The sequence below is a fragment of the Scyliorhinus torazame genome, chromosome 6, assembly GCF_047496885.1.
Source record: "Scyliorhinus torazame isolate Kashiwa2021f chromosome 6, sScyTor2.1, whole genome shotgun sequence".
Classification (NCBI taxonomy): domain Eukaryota; kingdom Metazoa; phylum Chordata; class Chondrichthyes; order Carcharhiniformes; family Scyliorhinidae; genus Scyliorhinus; species Scyliorhinus torazame.
In genome coordinates this window covers 98,021,248-98,038,545 of record NC_092712.1, presented here as the reverse complement: position 1 = coordinate 98,038,545, position 17,298 = coordinate 98,021,248, and the positions used below count along the sequence as shown (strand labels likewise).

Here is a 17,298-nt window from a genome sequence, read left to right as displayed (position 1 = left end):
CAACAAAAAAGGAGTGAGGTAGTGCTAAAATCATTGTGGCACACCTGCGCTTACGCAAACCCTTCCACAGTAAAAATGATGGGGTTTTTTGGCACCATGGAACTGTAGTATGAAAGCACCGAGCGCTGGGGCACATTCACTGAAAGATTGGAATACTTTGCCGAGGCGGACAAAATTTTTATTGTGGGCACATTTGAGGGGATGCACAATCCAATTCTGAGAGCATAACTAAGAATCGCTACTCCGCCTAGGCATCAGGTTCAGAGGGGCAGGTAGACAAACTTAATAAACTGCAAGTGATTTGACAGGATACAACAATGTTTCTTCACAAAAAAAAAGTAATGGGCATGTGGAACAGCCACATAACAAAAACCGTGAATGATTTGATAATCTGAACACTCAGGACACGATTCTCCCAAACAATTTCCAAGTTAATTTGTGGTGGGTTTTTCAGCAATGTCCCCACTGCTATTCAATGACAATTAGTCACTTTTTTGCACCCTGGGGAGTTTCTCACCAGTTAAGCTCACACTTAGAATTTGTTTTAGCACTGGGGAGCTGAACTCAGAGATCGGGGCACCATTTTGAAAGGGTGCCCCAATTTCTAAGTGAACTTATTGGCCCCCCCACAACCCCCATCCATGGGCAATGTCACCCGGACACTATCCGACACCCCCCAAGTGAGGGCACCCGGCTATGGGGTCCCTGGCGGTCCTCCCTCTTCAGGACCCCTCACAGCACCCCCTCCCTTCAAGTACCCTCCTCCTCCTCCATCAACCACCCAACCTCCTGGAGGCCCATACTTACCTGCCACCCCTCCACTCTCATTTCATGGGCATGGCACCCCTTGACCCCAGACCCTTGGCAGTGCCACCCTGGCACCTGGGAACCTTCACACTGTCACCCTGGCACCCAGGCAGTGCTCCCGCTGGCTTGGCAGTGCCATCTGGGCGCCTTGGCTGTGCCAGGGTGGCAATGCCAAGGTGCCCACGTTCCAGGGAGAGGACCTGGGGGCCACCCTGCACTTGCCCTGACCACCCAGGGGTCTCCGATGGCCCAGGAGACCCCTCAGGTGCCGTTCCACCTTCCACATTTCTGTGGTCCAGCATTAATCGGTGCCTGGCTGGGGATGCCAGTGGATCCCACGCTGGAAGGTCGTAAGTAAGTTTATGGCCTACTTCAGTGAGCGTCATTCGATCCCACCCATTTGAGAATCCCAGGAAGTGCGGAGCCTGTCAGGAAGCTCGCTGCAAGCCTCTCCTGGCATTCTCTGGCTGCGTTGTGCTCAAGCAAGAGCACAACACGGCCGAAGAATAGAGCCCTTGGGGAGAAAAAGATCACAATGAAAACTGCCAGATTGGGATGGAGTTCGTCGGCCTAAAGGGGGTCGAGCTCACTGGTCAGAGAACCAATTAGTTCCATTGACGATATTGGGTTGTTCAGGTACTTAAGTGGCCTTGTCAGACCTTCTCCAGGATTCAGTCCCTGGCATCATAGGTTCTGCCCACTGAGAGCTGCCGATCACTTAGACACTGGCAGCTCTTCATTGCTCGATTAGAGGCCCAGGATCGCAAAGGACCCGAGAGCAAAGGCACAGGTGATGCTGGACATTCTTAGGGAGGTACCGGAAAGCCATGCAGACCCCATTTAATGCCTGAGCTACCAATGAATTGCAGTGGGCTCAGGGATAATGGGTATCAATTGGCTCATTGATCAGTCCAACTGACATCCTATTGCCAGCAACTAGGAATCTTTTTGAAAGGGTGCCCCAATCTCAAAGTGAGGTTGAGGAGCCCCCACGCCCCTCCCACTGACAATGCAATCACTGCAGACATGGACAATAACCCAACCCACGACCCCCGAGAGGCAACCTCTGCTCCATCAATAAAGGTTAGGGCGAGCCCCCCACCACCCAAGCATGAGATTGACCCTGCCCCACACAATACCATATTTGTGGGATTGGGGAAACACTGTCCCCCACCCTCCAAGTGTGCATACCCTATGGTGTCACTGAGGGCCCACCATCTTTATGGCCCCCCCTTTCAGGCACCCCTTCCCTCCTCCTTCACGATGCCCTGTCATACTACGCCCATTCTCCTCACCTTTCATTGGCATGGCCCCCTCAGGCCCCACCCATGGCAGTGCCAACCTGGCACCCTGACACTCCAATCTGGCACTTGGACACTGCCCCTGATGGCCTGGCAGTTCCAACCTCGCCACTGTCAGGGTGCCCGGCTGCCAGGGGGCACTGCCCTGCCCCCGACAACCCAGCGGGATCCAATAGCTTCCGCGCCCCTTGGAGTGGCCATCATGCCTGGTGTTTACCTGTGGAGACTAGTCCTAATCGGCGCCTGGATGAGGCCTCGCCGATGCAGCAGATGACTCCCAGGAGCCGGGAGACTGCGGCCTCAAACCAGTTGCGCATATTTAGATGAGTCTAATGGCTTATTTAAATATCATTGACGGTGGGCATGATCCAGTTCACACCGGGTGTCGCAGTACGGGTGCCATGCGGCCCTTCGAGCCTGCTGCACTATTCATCATGATCATAGCTGATCACAGAGTTTGATACCCTGATCCCACCTTCCCCCACATATCCCTTCATAATTTTAGCCCCAAGAGCTATATCTAATTCCTTCTTGAAATTACATAATGTTTTGTGGCAGTAAATTCCACAGATTCACCACTCTCTGGGTGAAGAAGTTTGCCCTCGCCTCACCCTGCATCTTCAAACTATGACCCCTAGTTCTGGACTCCCCCACCATCGGCAACATTCTTTCTGAATCTACCCTGTCTAATCCTGTTAGAATTTTACAAGTTTCTATGAGATCCCCTCTCATTCTTCTAAACTCCAATGAATTTAATCCTAACCGACTTAGTCTCTCCTCATATGACAGTCCTGCCATCCCAGGAATCTTCCTGGTAAACCTTTGCTGCACTCCCTCCATAACAAGAGCATCCTTCCTCAGATAAGGACATCAAAACTGCAAACAATACCCCAGGTGTGGCATCACCAATGATGTATACAATTGTAGCACAACATCCCTATTCCTATACTCAAATCCTCTTGCTATGTGAGCAATGACATACATTTCATAATACAGACTCACAAATCATTACATTTTCAACATTAACAATATGATGAATCTTGAGGTTTGTTGCAACATGATCTTGAACCTCTCGAGTTTCTGGTATTTCATGAGGGTGTTATTCATTACGGCTATTTCTACCTTGCTTCCATTATGAAGCCAAAGTATTTGACAGTTATGCCGTTTAGCCAGTTGCCAGATTTGTGAGGTGTACCACCTTTTGCAATTCTCCACCCATGTCTTCTTGAACATTGTTTTCCTTGGAACTCAGTACTGCACAATTGCCACCTCCTGTCAGATCTTGAATCTTATAATCAGGTTTCCAGTGTCCCATTAGATGATTTAATCGTGGGTTCAAGGTGCACAATCCATCCGCATTTGGTGCTGCAGTTTAGCCAGGATTTTATTAAGGCACTGGATCCGTGCATTGTTGACTGCAGGCCGGACACAGGTGCAAGGACTTAGATTGGCCCTTTGCATCTCCAGTACGTTTAAACCTTATCAACTCTGCTACGTCCGAGGGTCCTTGTTCGATCCATCTCAGCAGAAGACCCTTTATGCAGATGTGTTTGTCCATGAGTTAGAAGTTCTGTCATTTAAGTCATTGTGAATCCCAAAGTTGTGGCATTGGATTTCTGCCCACATTGCGATCACCCATTCTCTCATTCCGGCTCCCAGTTTTCTGTCTTGCTCTGGGTGGGTAGATATCTGCCCATTGCATGTCCAATGTTTCTTCAGGTATGGGTGACTAAGGGCAGCACGGTGGCACAGTGGGTTAGTCCTGCTGCCTCACGGCGCAGAGGTCCCAAGTTTGATCCTGGCTCTGGGTCACTGTTCGTGTGGAGTTTGCACGTTCTCCCCGTGTTTGCGTGGGTTTCGCCCCCACAACCCAAAGATGTGCAGGGTAGGTGGATTGGCCATGCTAAATTGCCCCTTAATTGGAAAAATTAATTGGGTACTCTAAATTTATTTTTAAAAAGGTATGGGTGACTAAAGAGTGATCCAGACTCGAAACGTGAGCTCCCTTCTCTCTCCACAGATGTTGTCAGACCTGCTGAAATTGTCCAGCATTTTCTGTTTTTGTTCTTGATTATATTTTCTGGTTCTGGTAACATGTTCTGCAATGCCTCAGTAGTATTTGCTGACTCTAGAACCTTGATATTGTGTGTGTTATCAGGATCGCGAACTTCTGAGTTACTTTTAATTCAGCCTCTCTCAGACTTGTGATCCAAGAACTGGGTTTGGCCACCATTTGTCTTTGGTGACTCCCCTCCATGGATCTATTCAGGGACCTAGCTCCTTCTCCAATTTCCCGAGAGGAAGGTAGCTCAGGGGACTGCCATTTGTGCCCCAGTTCTCCCAGTGATTGTACAGGACGTCTTCCCCTTATTTCTTAAGCCTGCTGCCTTTTGGATTTGATTTCAAGTCATGTGTTTTCACAGATTGACTACGATTTGAAGCTCCTGGACATTCTGGCGTGGGAATTATTGTTGACTGCTGTGCCACCCGCAAGAGCCAGCAACGAGCAGTTGATATTCTGTTATGTTATAGAATTGCCATCTCTCAGGGAAGCTATCCCAGGAGCTATTTTTCTCCGCACAGGATGAAACCATTGATTGAACTGTCAATTCAACCGAGCAGTACCTTGTGATTCAGACGAGCAGTGTAAGGAGTGTTCTTATTCTTTTTGCATTCACTAGTGTGTATGTTTAATGTAAAATCGAAGGAACAATGAGGGGAAGCAGAAGCACACCTGATTTCATTCCATTCCCAAGTTATTCTGCGAGGATCTGTTTTCCCCACATTATACTCCATGATTTTCAGATGTGGATCCAGGTGTATTTTAAATAAGTTGAGTGGACTTCTGGTGGCAGCATGGTATGAGGAGTTGCACACAGGGCAGCTCCTGCTCGAAGGCATAGAGAAGAGCTCTTTTTACCTGAAAACGGGAGAAACTTCGACGGAAACGTGGAGCTGAAGGTTGGAGGAGAAGATCCCCCCCCCCGGGTGTGGCATGTCTGCTGGTTAGCAAACCCGGCAGAAGGGAGTTGGACGAGACCGGTGGCACAGCTGTTAGTGGAAGGATGGCGGAGGGGAAAGGGCCAGTGCAGGATGGAAAGCCGCAGGTGGAACAGTTGATTGCTTTCATCAGGGAAGAGTTCCGTCAACAAAGGAAAGAGATGCAGGAGGACCGATCAAAGGTCATCCAAGTGGCTGTGGCACCCCTGAGGAGCTCGATGGAAAGGGTCAACAAACGTTTGGAGGTACAGGGGTCGCAGATCCAAGAGATGGAGAGGGTGATGTCAGGCCACAGCGATCAGGTGGTGGCATTGGAGGTGGAGGTGGGACTCCTGGGGGAACTTTGTAAGACGCTGAGGGCAAAGGTGGAAGATGAACAGAACAGGTCGAGGAGGCAAAACCTGTGCATTGTCGGCCTGCCTGAAGGAGTTGAAGGCACAAGTGCCACGGGGTACGTCTCGAGGATGTTGCCAGGGCTGGTGGCGGAGGAGATGCTGGACAAAGCGCCAGAGGTGGACCGAGCGCACAGGTCTCTGAGGCAGAAGCCAAGAGCTGGGGAGCCTCCACTGGTGGTGATTGTAAGACTCCACAAGTTTGTTGAAAAAGAGAAGATCCTGCAGTGGGCCAGGGAGAAGCGGAACTGTGACTGGGAGGGGAAAAGGTCCGAATATACCAGGATGTGGAGATGCCAGCGTTGGACTGGGGTGGGCATAGTCAGAAGTCTTACAACACCAGGTTAAAGTCCAGCAGGTCTACTTGGAATCACTAGCTTTCGGAGAGCAGCTCCTTCATCAGGACATTGGAGCTGAACTGGCAAAACGGCGTGCAGGATTTAACAAGGCCAAGGCGGTGCTTTATCGACGGCAAATTAGGTTCGGGGCGTTCCACTCAGTAAATCTGTGGGTGACTTTTGAAGGCCGGGAATAATACTTTGAGACCCCAGAAGCGACCAATGACTTTATTAAAGAGCGCAAATTAGGGGAGAACTGAACTTTATTGGGAGACGGAGGTGCCGACACTTTGGAGTAATGGAAGAAAGGGGTAGAGTGCGGGATGGAAGGTGAGGCGGGGGAGTGGGGATTCTTTTCCTCCCAGGTGGGGGGCTTTTTGTTGGGTCGACAATGTGTAGCAGGGGTGAAAAGTTTGTAAGGGGATGGCCGCTTCTCCCCCTCCAGCTGCCTGTGGCAGTGTTATTTTCGCTCGGAGGAGCCACCTGTGGTTTGGGATGTTTCTTTGTTTTGGTGGGAGGGAGGGAGGTTCGCGGGGGGCCATGTACACAGAATAAAGAGATGGTGGGGGGAGTGGTGGGGGTCGGTTTGAAGAGCCTTTGGGCAGGAGTTGCCATGCTCGCAGGTAATACTGGCGAACGGAAGTGAGGTAGGGGAGATGGTGTGAGAGATGGCCGAGGGGGAGGGAGGAGGGGGGAAGGGAGGGAGATGCGACATGGCAGGGTTGGAAAAGAAGCATGGTCACGGGTGGAGAAGGGGGCCATGTTGGATGGGTGAAATTAGAGGGGGCAGAGCCGAAAGGAGAGGATGGCAGACGGTAGAGGAGAATGGAGGCACAAGCCCCCGGTAAGGCTTATAACGTGGAACATGTGTGGGCTCAATGGACCGGTGAAAAGATATTGAGCCTTCGTGCACCTCAGGAGTTTGAAGACGGGGGTGGTCTTTCTGCAGGAGACGCACCTCCACGTGAAGGACCAAGTTAGGCTGAGAAAGAGATGGGGGTCAGGTATTTCATTCAGAGTTTGACTCGACATCGCGGGGGGTGGCCATCTTGATGAGCAAGAAGGGGTTTGTAAGTGTGAAGGAACTGAGGGACCCGGGGTGGGGGGGGGGGGGGGGGGGGTGGGTGGGCGGGGGAGGCGTAGAGAGAGAGAGAGAGAGAGATATGTGATGGTGAGTATTGGAGGGGATGCTGGTGGTGTTGATGAATGTATGCGCACCGAGTTGGGACGATGTAGGGTTTGTGAGGGGGTTGCTTGTATCTCAGGATACAAGCTGAACGTAGGGAAAAGTGAGGTGTTCCCGGTGAAAGTATTGAGTCAGAAAGCCAGTTTAGGGGGCTTGCCATTCAAAGCAGCCAGAGATAAGTTCAGCTATCTGGAGATCCAGGTAACGTGAGAGTGGACGACGCTGCGTAAATGGACTTTAACAAAGCTGGTGGAGGAGGTTAGGGAGGATCTGAAGAGGTGGGACACGCTGCATCTGACTCTGGCAGGGAGGGTCCAAGTGGTGAAGATGAATGTCCTGCCAAGATTCCTATTCATATTCCAGACCCTCCCGATTTCTGTTCCAAAGGCCTTTTACTGGAAGTGGATACGATTATTTCAGAGTTTGTGTGGGCGGGGAAGATGCCACGGGTAAAGAGGGTCCTGTTACAGAGGCAGAAGGGGAGGTTGGCATTGCCAAACCAATTGTGGCAAACGTGGAGTAGGTGAGGCGGTGGTGGGAAGGAGAAGGGGCAGAATGGGTTAGGATGGCGGGAGAATCTTGTAGGGGGTCCAGCCTGAGGGCTATGGTGACAGTGGCGTTGTCACTGGCACCAAGGAGATATACGGAGAGCCCAGTTGTGCAGTCCACGATGAAGGTGTGGAACCAGGTGAAGAGACATTTTAGGATAGAGCGGCAGGAGTTGTGTGAAAATCATGGATTTGAGCCAGGATGACAGACGTATGTATAGGCAGTGGAGAGAATTGGGGCTGTTGAGGGCAAGGGTTTTGTACCTGGAAGAGAGATTTGCTAGCATAGAGGAACTAAAGGAGAGGGTAGAGCTCCCAAGAGGAAGCGAGTTTAGATATTTGCAGGTAAGGGACTTCACACGGAAGTTTTGAGTGTTTTTAAGGCAGAGATAGATAGGTTCTTGATTAATAAGGGGATCAGGGGTTATGGGGAGAAGGCAGGAGAATGGGGATGAGAAAAATATCAGCCATGATTGAATGGCGGAGCAGACTCGATGGGCCGAGTGGCCTAATTCTGCTCCTGTGTCTTATGGTCTTATGGAAAGAGTCCTCAAGCTGCCGAAGTATGCCTTACTGGAACGGTTGCTACACCCCGATGTGGAAGAGGAGGGCAAAAGAACAAAGAACAAAGAAATGTACAGCACAGGAACAGGCCCTTCGGCCCTCCAAGCCCGTGCCGACCATACTGCCCGACTAAACTACAATCTTCTACACTTCCTGGGTCCGTATCCTTCTATTCCCATCCTATTCATATATTTGTCAAGATGCCCCTTAAATGTCCCTATCGTCCCTGCCTCCACTACCTCCTCCGGTAGTGAGTTCCAGGCACCCACTACCCTCTGCGTAAAAAACTTGCCTCGTACATCTACTCTAAACTTTGCCCCTCTCACCTTAAACCTATGCCCCCTAGTAATTGACCCCTCTACCCTGGGGAAAAGCCTCTGACTATCCACTCTGTCTATGCCCCTCATAATTTTGTATACCTCTATCAGGTCGCCCCTCAACCTCCTTCGTTCCAGTGAGAACAAACCGAGTTTATTCAATCGCTCCTCATAGCTTATGCCCTCCATACCAGGCAACATTCTGGTAAATCTCTTCTGCACCCTCTCTAAAGCCTCCACATCCTTCTGGTAGTGTGGCGACCAGAATTGAACACTATACTCCAAGTGTGGCCTAACTAAGGTTCTATACAGCTGCAACATGACTTGCCAATTCTTATACTCAATGCCCCGGCCAATGAAGGCAAGCATGCCGTATGCCTTCTTGACTACCTTCTCCACCTGTGTAGCCCCTTTCAGTGATCTGTGGACCTGTACTCCTAGATCTCTTTGACTTTCAATACTCTTGAGGGTTCTACCATTCACTGTATATTCCCTACCTGCATTAGCCCTTCCAAAATGCATTACCTCACATTTGTCCAGGTTAAACTCCATCTGCCATCTCTCCGCCCAAGTCTCCAGACAATCTAAATCCTGCTGTATCCTCAGACAGTCCTCATCGCTATCCGCAATTCCACCAACCTTTGTGTCGTCTGCAAACTTACTAATCAGGCCAGTTACATTTTCCTCCAAATCATTTATATATACTACAAAGAGCAAAGGTCCCAGCACTGATCCCTGTGGAACACCACTGGTCACAGCCCTCCAATTAGAAAAGCATCCCTCCATTGCTACCCTCTGCCTTCTATGGCCTAGCCAGTTCTGTATCCACCTTGCCAGTTCACCCCTGATCCCGTGTGACTTCACCTTTTGTACTAGTCTACCATGAGGGACCTTGTCAAAGGCCTTACTGAAGTCCATATATGAGATACATGTATGGATGGCTGGGAGAACAGGGGGATGAGCAGGTGGTAAAGAATTAGGAGACGTGTGGGGAGGACCTGGGAGGGGAGATAAATTGGGAAGTGTGGAGTGAGGCACTATGCAGGGTAAACGCGACCTCCTAGTGTGTGAGGACAAGCCCGATACAATTCAATGTGGTACACAAGGTGCATAGTCTCGGCCGAAAATGAGTGGGTTCTTCCAGGGAGTGGCAGACGAGTGTGAAAAGTGTGGGTGGGGACCAGCAAACCATGCGCATATGTTCTGAGGCTGTGAGAAGTTGGAGAGATACTGGGCAGGAGTGTTCATGACACAAACAAAAATTGTGGGGGGAGGACGTCGGGCTGGACCCTACGGTGGCGATATTCAGGATATCAGAGAAGCCGGGGCTGATAGAGGGAGGGAGGCCGATGTTGTCACCTTCACTTCTCTGGTTGCCTAGCGAAGGATCTTATTGGAATGGCGGTCGGCAATGCTGCCGGGAGTGACGGCCTGGCTAGAAGACTTAAATGATTTTCTCCCTTTGGAAAAGATCAAATATGAATTGAGGGGTTCAGCAGAGGGCTTCGAGGGAAGGTGGGGGCTGTCCGTGGCCATGTTTAAGGAGCAGGGGTGGGGCGTTAAAATGGGGAAAAACCTGTACAAACTGTAGAAATGTGAGATGGGGAGCATGTTCCCCAGATTGTTCATATTTTGTAACTGTTTGAATAAGCTTGGAATAAAATACATTTTAGATATTAAATAAGTTGAGTTTTTTAGCCTCATTCACCAACTGAGACAGTGAATTCCAGACACCCACCACGCTTTGGGCAAAAAGGCTTTTCTTTGTGACCCCTTTAATCGTCCTGCCAATCATTCAAAATCCATGTCCCATGGTAACTGACCCCTCAGCTAGGGCAAACAAATCTTTCCTGTCCACCTTGTCTGGGCCCCTCATAACTTTATACATCTCAATCAGGTCACCGCTTGGCCTCCTCTGTTCTAAGGAAAACAACCCTAGCCTATCCAATCTTTCCTCATAGCTGCAATTCTAAAGCCCTGGCAGCATTCTTGTAAATCTCCTCCACATTTTCTCCAGAGCAATTATGCCCTTGCTGCAACGTGGTGACCAGACCTGTGCACACAATTCCAACTGTGGCCTCACCTGAGTTTTACACAGCTCATTACATCGCTGCATTTGTATTCAATACATCGCCCAATAAAGGAAAGCATTCCGTATGCTTTCTTTCCTACCTTATCCACCTGTCCTGACACCTTCCAAGGACCTGGGAACATGCACTCCAAGGTTTCCCATTTCCTCAATACCTCTCAATATCCTCCCATTTATCGTGTATTTCTCATGCTTTGTTTGCCTAGAAGCATTGGGCGTGATTTACCGACCAACCTGCTGCGTGTTTTTCAGCAGCAGAGGCGGCCAGCCAACGGGATCTACCGGTCCCGCCATTGTCAACAGGGTTTCCCATTGACTACACTACTTGTTTCCAGGAAACCCATGCGCGTGGGACCGACACCGGCATGATCAGCCGGTAAATCCCACCCATTACAGCCCACTTTTCTGGGTTAAATTCCACTTTTCCGCCCATTCATCCCAATCATTGATGTCATTCTGGGGCCAAAGGTGATCCTCTTCACTATCAACTACACAACTAATTTCTGTGACACCTGCAAATTTCCCAATCACGCCTCCCACATTTAAGAGCAATTCATTAATATTTACAATAAGCAGCAAGGACCCCAACACTGAGCCCTGTGGAACGTCAGTGTAAACCGTTTACCATTCGCAAGAACATCAGTTGACCATTACCCTTTGTTTCCTGTCACTGAGCCAATTTTGGATCCAACTCATCATCTCCCCTGTATCCCATGCGATCGCACTTTTCTGAGCAGTCTGCCATGGGATCTAAAATCCATATGGATAACATCCATTGCACTGCCCTCATCAGTGCTCCTTGTTACTTCCTTAAAAAAACTTAGCATGTTCAGACAAAGTCAACATGGTTTTAAAAAGGGGAAATCACGTTTGACAAATTTATTAGAATTTTTTGAGGATGTAACGAGTAGGATCGATAAAGAGGCATCAGTAGATGTAGTTTACTTGGATTTCCAGGAAACATTTGCCGAGGTGCCATACAAAGGTTGTGGGAATGATAAGGGGTCATGGAGTTGGGGGTAGAGGATTGGTCAATAAACAAAATGCAATAAGTACGCATAATTGGGACATTTTCAAGTTAGCAAGCTGAGACTAGTGAAGTGCCAGTTAGTCCAGTGCTGCCTCAATTGTTCACAACCTATAATAATTACTTAGAAGACAGATTGTAATGGGTCCAGGTCTGCTGATGATACAAAGCTAGGTGGAAATGTAAACTATGAGGGGGACGCAGGGAGGCTGCAAAGAAATATAGGCAGGTGTACGGTCACAGTGGGCACAACAAGGAGTCCTAAGAAGAACGGATGTTGGATACTGATTTCAGATAAATCCAGGCATTTTGGTTGGCTTTTAGAGGCCAGGGAGGTAGGCACAAAGAAGGGTTATGATCTGGAGGGTGGGGTGGGGGCAGGGGGCAGTGGAGAGAAACCTAAACACCTCAATAGGCCGAGGGCAGGTAGGCTGCCTAATGCCTTACCTGCCCCATAATATGAGGGATAGATTGGGGGCGGGCAGGAAGGTGGTAGGAAGGCTGCCCGCTTTATTCTACGTGCTTCTACACCCTCAAATATGCAAGAGTGGCCGGTAAAACTCACCTCATAGTGCTTGTAAGTGTAAGTTCCTTTTTGTGTTCACGTGCAGTTGCTGTGCTAGTTTTCTTAAGCAGAAAATAACTTGTATTTAGATAGTGCCTTTCATGATCTCTGAGCACATTAAGTGCTTTACCGCCAATTAAATACTTTTGAATTGTAGCTACTGTTGTATTGTATTGTATAGGAACCATGGCAGTTCATTTGGACGCAACATAATCCCATAAACGATGGGATGAATCGCCTGATGGTATGTTTTGTGGTATTGCTGCTTGAAGGACAAATGTTCACCAGAGCACTGAGAAAAGTCCTCCTCTTTGCAAAGTTTCATGTGATATTTTACATCCACCTGAGGGGAAAACATGGCCTCAGCGTAATGTTTCCTCTGAAAGGTTGTACTTCTACTTCAGCACTCTACTGAAGTGTCAGGCTTGGTTATCTGCTCAAGTCTCTAGAGTGGAGTTTGAACCTGTGACCTTCTTTTTGACTTAGGGGCATAAGTCCTGCCACTGAGTCAAGGTTAACTTAAAAATTGCAGGCAAGAAACCAAAATTAAATAAATCTATAAACTCTGCCAGGTATGGGCATAAACAGCTGATGGGTGACTTTTTTGTTGTTTTATTTCAGGAGATTTCACAAAAGTCATGCATCTAAGTTATCAGACAGATCCATAAAAACATTCTATATGTATTCACATAGCCAAGAACAGGACATAATTATGTGTATAACATTTTAATGTGTTTATATTTCATTATACAGAAAATTGCATAATAAGTTCAGTTACATCAAAAATAGGAAAGGTAAAATGACTTCATAATATATTTTTCTACATTTCCATGAGTCATTATTAGCTCTAATAATGAAAAAACAATGATGCAAAACAACATTACCACTTCTGAACAAGTCATTACAGTTCCATCCCTATTGCAAATTATACTGAACAAACTGCAGGAGTCAAATGTTAACACACACAATACGGCATATAACAGTAAATCAGTGCCCTTCCATGTGAAACCCAGAAAGGAGTGCAAGAAATATAAATCAAGCAGTTCAGTGAAAAATCTTTCAAACTTCAATTGAAGAAACCCAAGCACTCCAGCAGGAAAGGGGGAAGCATATCTAGGGCAGTATTATTATTCTGTGTACTCCCTCACTTTATATTGTGTATGCTGGTAAACGAAGAACACAATATTCTCTTTGATTTGTTCGGCTGCTGAGGGTCAGGCAAAATGGGGCGCATCAGCTGAGCACATCATGAAATGGAAGAACATACCTTGAATTTTGTGCCTGCTTAAAAGTCAGGCCTCCACAAGAACCCATACCACTGGTCAGAAGAGGCAGATAACCAAACATTCATTTTCATTCATTTTCAAACAATAGCATGGTCCCCATGAGGCTTATGGTTCCTTAGGAATTCTCACGCTGGGCCTAAGTCATGTCCCCTGGTATTATGAATGAAACTATTCCAAGGGGCCATGCAATAGTGATATCATGGAGCAGGATATGAGGCAGGGCCCCTCACTTGAGCACACCTGAATCCAAACGGCTGAGAAAACTTCTCAAAAAACAAAATGGAAAAATTATTTTTCTTCATAAAATGGGGGAAGTAAAAGTGCTGCCTCTCTTTAAAGGGAGAGCGATATGTGAGATGTATATATATATATATGAGAGAGAGAGAGAGAGAGAGAGAGAGGGGGGGTGGGGAGAGAGAGAGCGAGAAAGAGAATAATGTTTTTTGACAATGATTAAAAGACAACAATCTCACTGTTATTCTTTAACGGAAAGGCATTTAAAGCTTGGGATTCCTTTGGAATCATGCGAGTTACTTTATTTCATTTTGGGACAGTGTTTTTGAAGCTACAGAAACAGGCAAGGTATTATTATTGAATAAGAAGGAATCAATATTGATAAAAGTGTTTCTTTCCTAAGAAAAAAACAAAGTGTCAGACCCGAGGAATACAGTTACTCCTCCAGTTAGGCGGCTATCAGGTCACTCCAGGTTCTGCTGTATCTAAATTTTTCCGTCACTTTGATAAATTTAGGAAACTCGTGTGAGATGGTATCGTGTGAGTGGCCATGGGGACACATAAATAAGTGGAGGAGGGTCTCGATTGACGTATCCTGGAGGTGGCACAAGAGATCAAAGAAATTTATGTGGTGGCATTTTGGCATAAAATGGGGGGAAAAAATAAGCAACTCCAGATTAGTTTCAGGAAATTCGGGGTCAGAGTAGCTCAAACTGTAATTCTGATGTGTAATGATTATGTGTAATCAAAATTTAATGCGCATGATATCAAGTGGCACATGACCTCAAAAAGCTTAGAAAAAACTGAGATTATTTTTCTCAATAAAATGGGGAGTGAAACCACTCCCTCCCTTTAAAAATGGAGTGATATGCATTCCATACAATTTAATAGGCACTTTGGAGAGTAAAGACGAAGATCGTTAAGTGATCATTTGAAGAACTTCTGGAAATTATACTTGATAAAAGGACTTTGTTTAAAAAAAGAAATTCAAAGTTTGGTAATTTTACTAAAATGTTGGCATAAATTATTTGCTAAATGCTTATATCCCTGTGATATAATTGTTATTTCTGATGATCAAAATAATTTGACAGATTTATTTACTGTTAAATGCAAAATGTGCTGGCTGGGACCTATCCAGATATTCGGGGTGAAATAGCCTGTTTCATAGTGCATCCATTCCATAAACTATAAGTAGTACAATACCATAAATATTTTATTAACCTTCCACCCGCTTCCCTTTTTTTGGTAAGTTTAAGCTTTCTGAACAATTAGCCAGTTCCTTCCAAGTAATTCTAACATGCCAAGATTAATGTTCTGACACACTTTATCTTTTAAAACTAACACTGCTGGGAGGTATACGGACAAGTTCATAATCCTGAATATTTTCCCACAGTTCAGGAAAATAAGGTTCAATCAGTTGGTGGAAAATGTGCTTTTCTTTAAAACGGAACAAACAATTCACTAATGATAAATACAGTGCAAGAGAAAATCCACCGGCATGAACTCAATGGGCCGAGTGACCTCCTCCTGTGAGGTAATGACTCGATGACTCATTAATCAGCGAAGACACTGTGGTCTACTCACCATATTGATTGTATGAGGAAGAGAATGCTGCGGCCTCATAGAGGAAACACTGGACTGATGCATATAGCCGTATCCAGGAGAATGAGGAGAATGCATCTGCTGGTATGCTCCAGGAAGTACAGCAGCTAATTGATAACAAAAAAAATGTCAAGATATAAAGTAAAATATTACAATGTTGATACATGTTTGATTTAATTTTGTCTTTAATTCTATGCGTTCAAAATGTTAAATCTTTTCTTGTGAATTCCCTGTTGCAAACCACAGTTAGCTCTTAGGATAAAATCAAACTATCAGCTACCAATTTTTGTGAATAATTTTGATCTACATAAAGGACCTGAAATTCAGGAAACTCAGCCGAATGCCTTGGTTTGCATCATCCTTATCCTGGCCCCATAGAGGAAAGCTTTTGTTTAAAGTTACCGTCAAGGGCTTTGCTGACTTCTCAACACTTCCCTATACAGTAATAATGTGCATGGGACACATCCAGCTGGGGTTCATTGTTTCCCCATGCTCATTGGAACTGCGGGCTCCCCTGCTATGGGCGGTGTAGCTTACCAGCGTGATAGCCGACCAGAAAGGAGAGAGGACCCGGTGAGCTGTAAGCGGCCCTCGTGTCGATAATATTGTTGTTAAATAAATATAATTTCTAAAACTCACTGCGAACTCCCCGTGCCTTATTACATATACATCCTGGAATCTCAATTTGCATTTACTGACAAAGCTTTCAGGTAGGTAACTCACCTGTCGTTGAAACTAGTGGGTGATAAAATCAGCCACAATTAAACACCAAATGGCTCCCGATGTCCAAGTAAGGGTTATTAAACCTCAGGGTGACCCACGCTCAGGGGGGAAAAAAGGGACACTTACGAACATATGAATTAGGAGCAGGGGTAGGCCAATCAGTGCCTCAAACTATTCAATAAGATCATAGCTGATCAGATTGTAACCTCAGCTCCACATTCTCACCTACCCGCACTAACTTTTCACCCCCTTGCTTATCAAGAATCTATCTGTTATGTATTCATGTTTGTTCCTAGTTGGAAGAAGGTCACTTTAAGAGCCCGATCACGTTAGCGATTGATGACATCATCAGTCATTTGCCCAGGCAAATGAGCAGTCTATCCTAACACCCTGTAAGGCAAACACCTTTCCAATAAAGCTCTTGTTTGTTTGTATGTTCGTCGTCTGCAAGCCTGTACTTTAAAAATACCACAAAGAAAACTGGCGACGAGAAAGTCAAAACCATGTTGGCAGACTCCCTGAGAAGTAAAAAAATATATAGAAGTTTCATCAATCCATGTGCAGACATTCAAAAAGGATTGTGCTAAAATCTTCACTACACCAAAGCTGACGCGGAGGGATGGTAAACACTGATAGCAGCCATCAAACAAACCAAAACTTAAATGTGCATTTTGGATGAAGCTTGCCACGTTTTCTGCCCGGAAAGATCTGAAACAGTACAGGGAGCATTGTGAGTAGCAATTATCCTGCTTGTAAAAAGTGAGGTGCTAAAATTACGTGGCACACCATGCTTATGCAAGCCCATTACATAATTAAAATGGCAGGAATCTTTGGCGTCGTCATACAGCATGTTGAGAACACCAAGTGATAGAGTTCATAAACTGAAAGATTCTATTATTTTGCCCAAGCAAATATAATTGTTGCAGATATTGTAGCCCCAACTTTCCTGATTACGCTTTACGGGGGTGGGACATTCAACTTCCTGCAAAGCCTGTTGCAGCCAGAAAAATAAGGTTCGAAAACCTATGCTGAGATTGTGGAGGTATTGCAGGGCCACTTCTCACCTCAAACTTTGGTCATTGCCGAAAGGTTTAGGTTCCATAAAAGAAACCAAAAAGGTGAATCAATCATACAGTTAGAAGCTACTTTGAAGAAATTAGCTGAATACTGTGAATTTGGAAACGGTTTAACGACACCATTGGAGACAGACCAGTATTTGGGTTAAGAAGCGAAGCTATCCAAATAAAGCTGTTAACAGAAGGTAACTTAAACCTAAAGAAGGCTTTAGAAGTTGCAATCTTTATGGAATTAGCAGCTAA

The 17,298-nt window shown here is 46.4% G+C and overlaps 1 protein-coding gene across 6 annotated transcripts in view; it reads right to left on the bottom strand.

The window, feature by feature from the left end:
- LOC140424909 (LIM zinc-binding domain-containing Nebulette-like) overlaps nt 1-17,298 on the bottom strand; it is a 524,814-nt gene that overhangs the window by 3,342 nt on the left and 504,174 nt on the right. For all 6 annotated transcript variants that reach the window (XM_072508537.1, XM_072508541.1, XM_072508543.1 and 3 more), the window contains one exon: nt 15,239-15,363. In XM_072508537.1, coding sequence (XP_072364638.1) covers nt 15,239-15,363 — 125 coding nt within the window. The remainder of the gene's footprint in view (nt 1-15,238; nt 15,364-17,298) is intronic.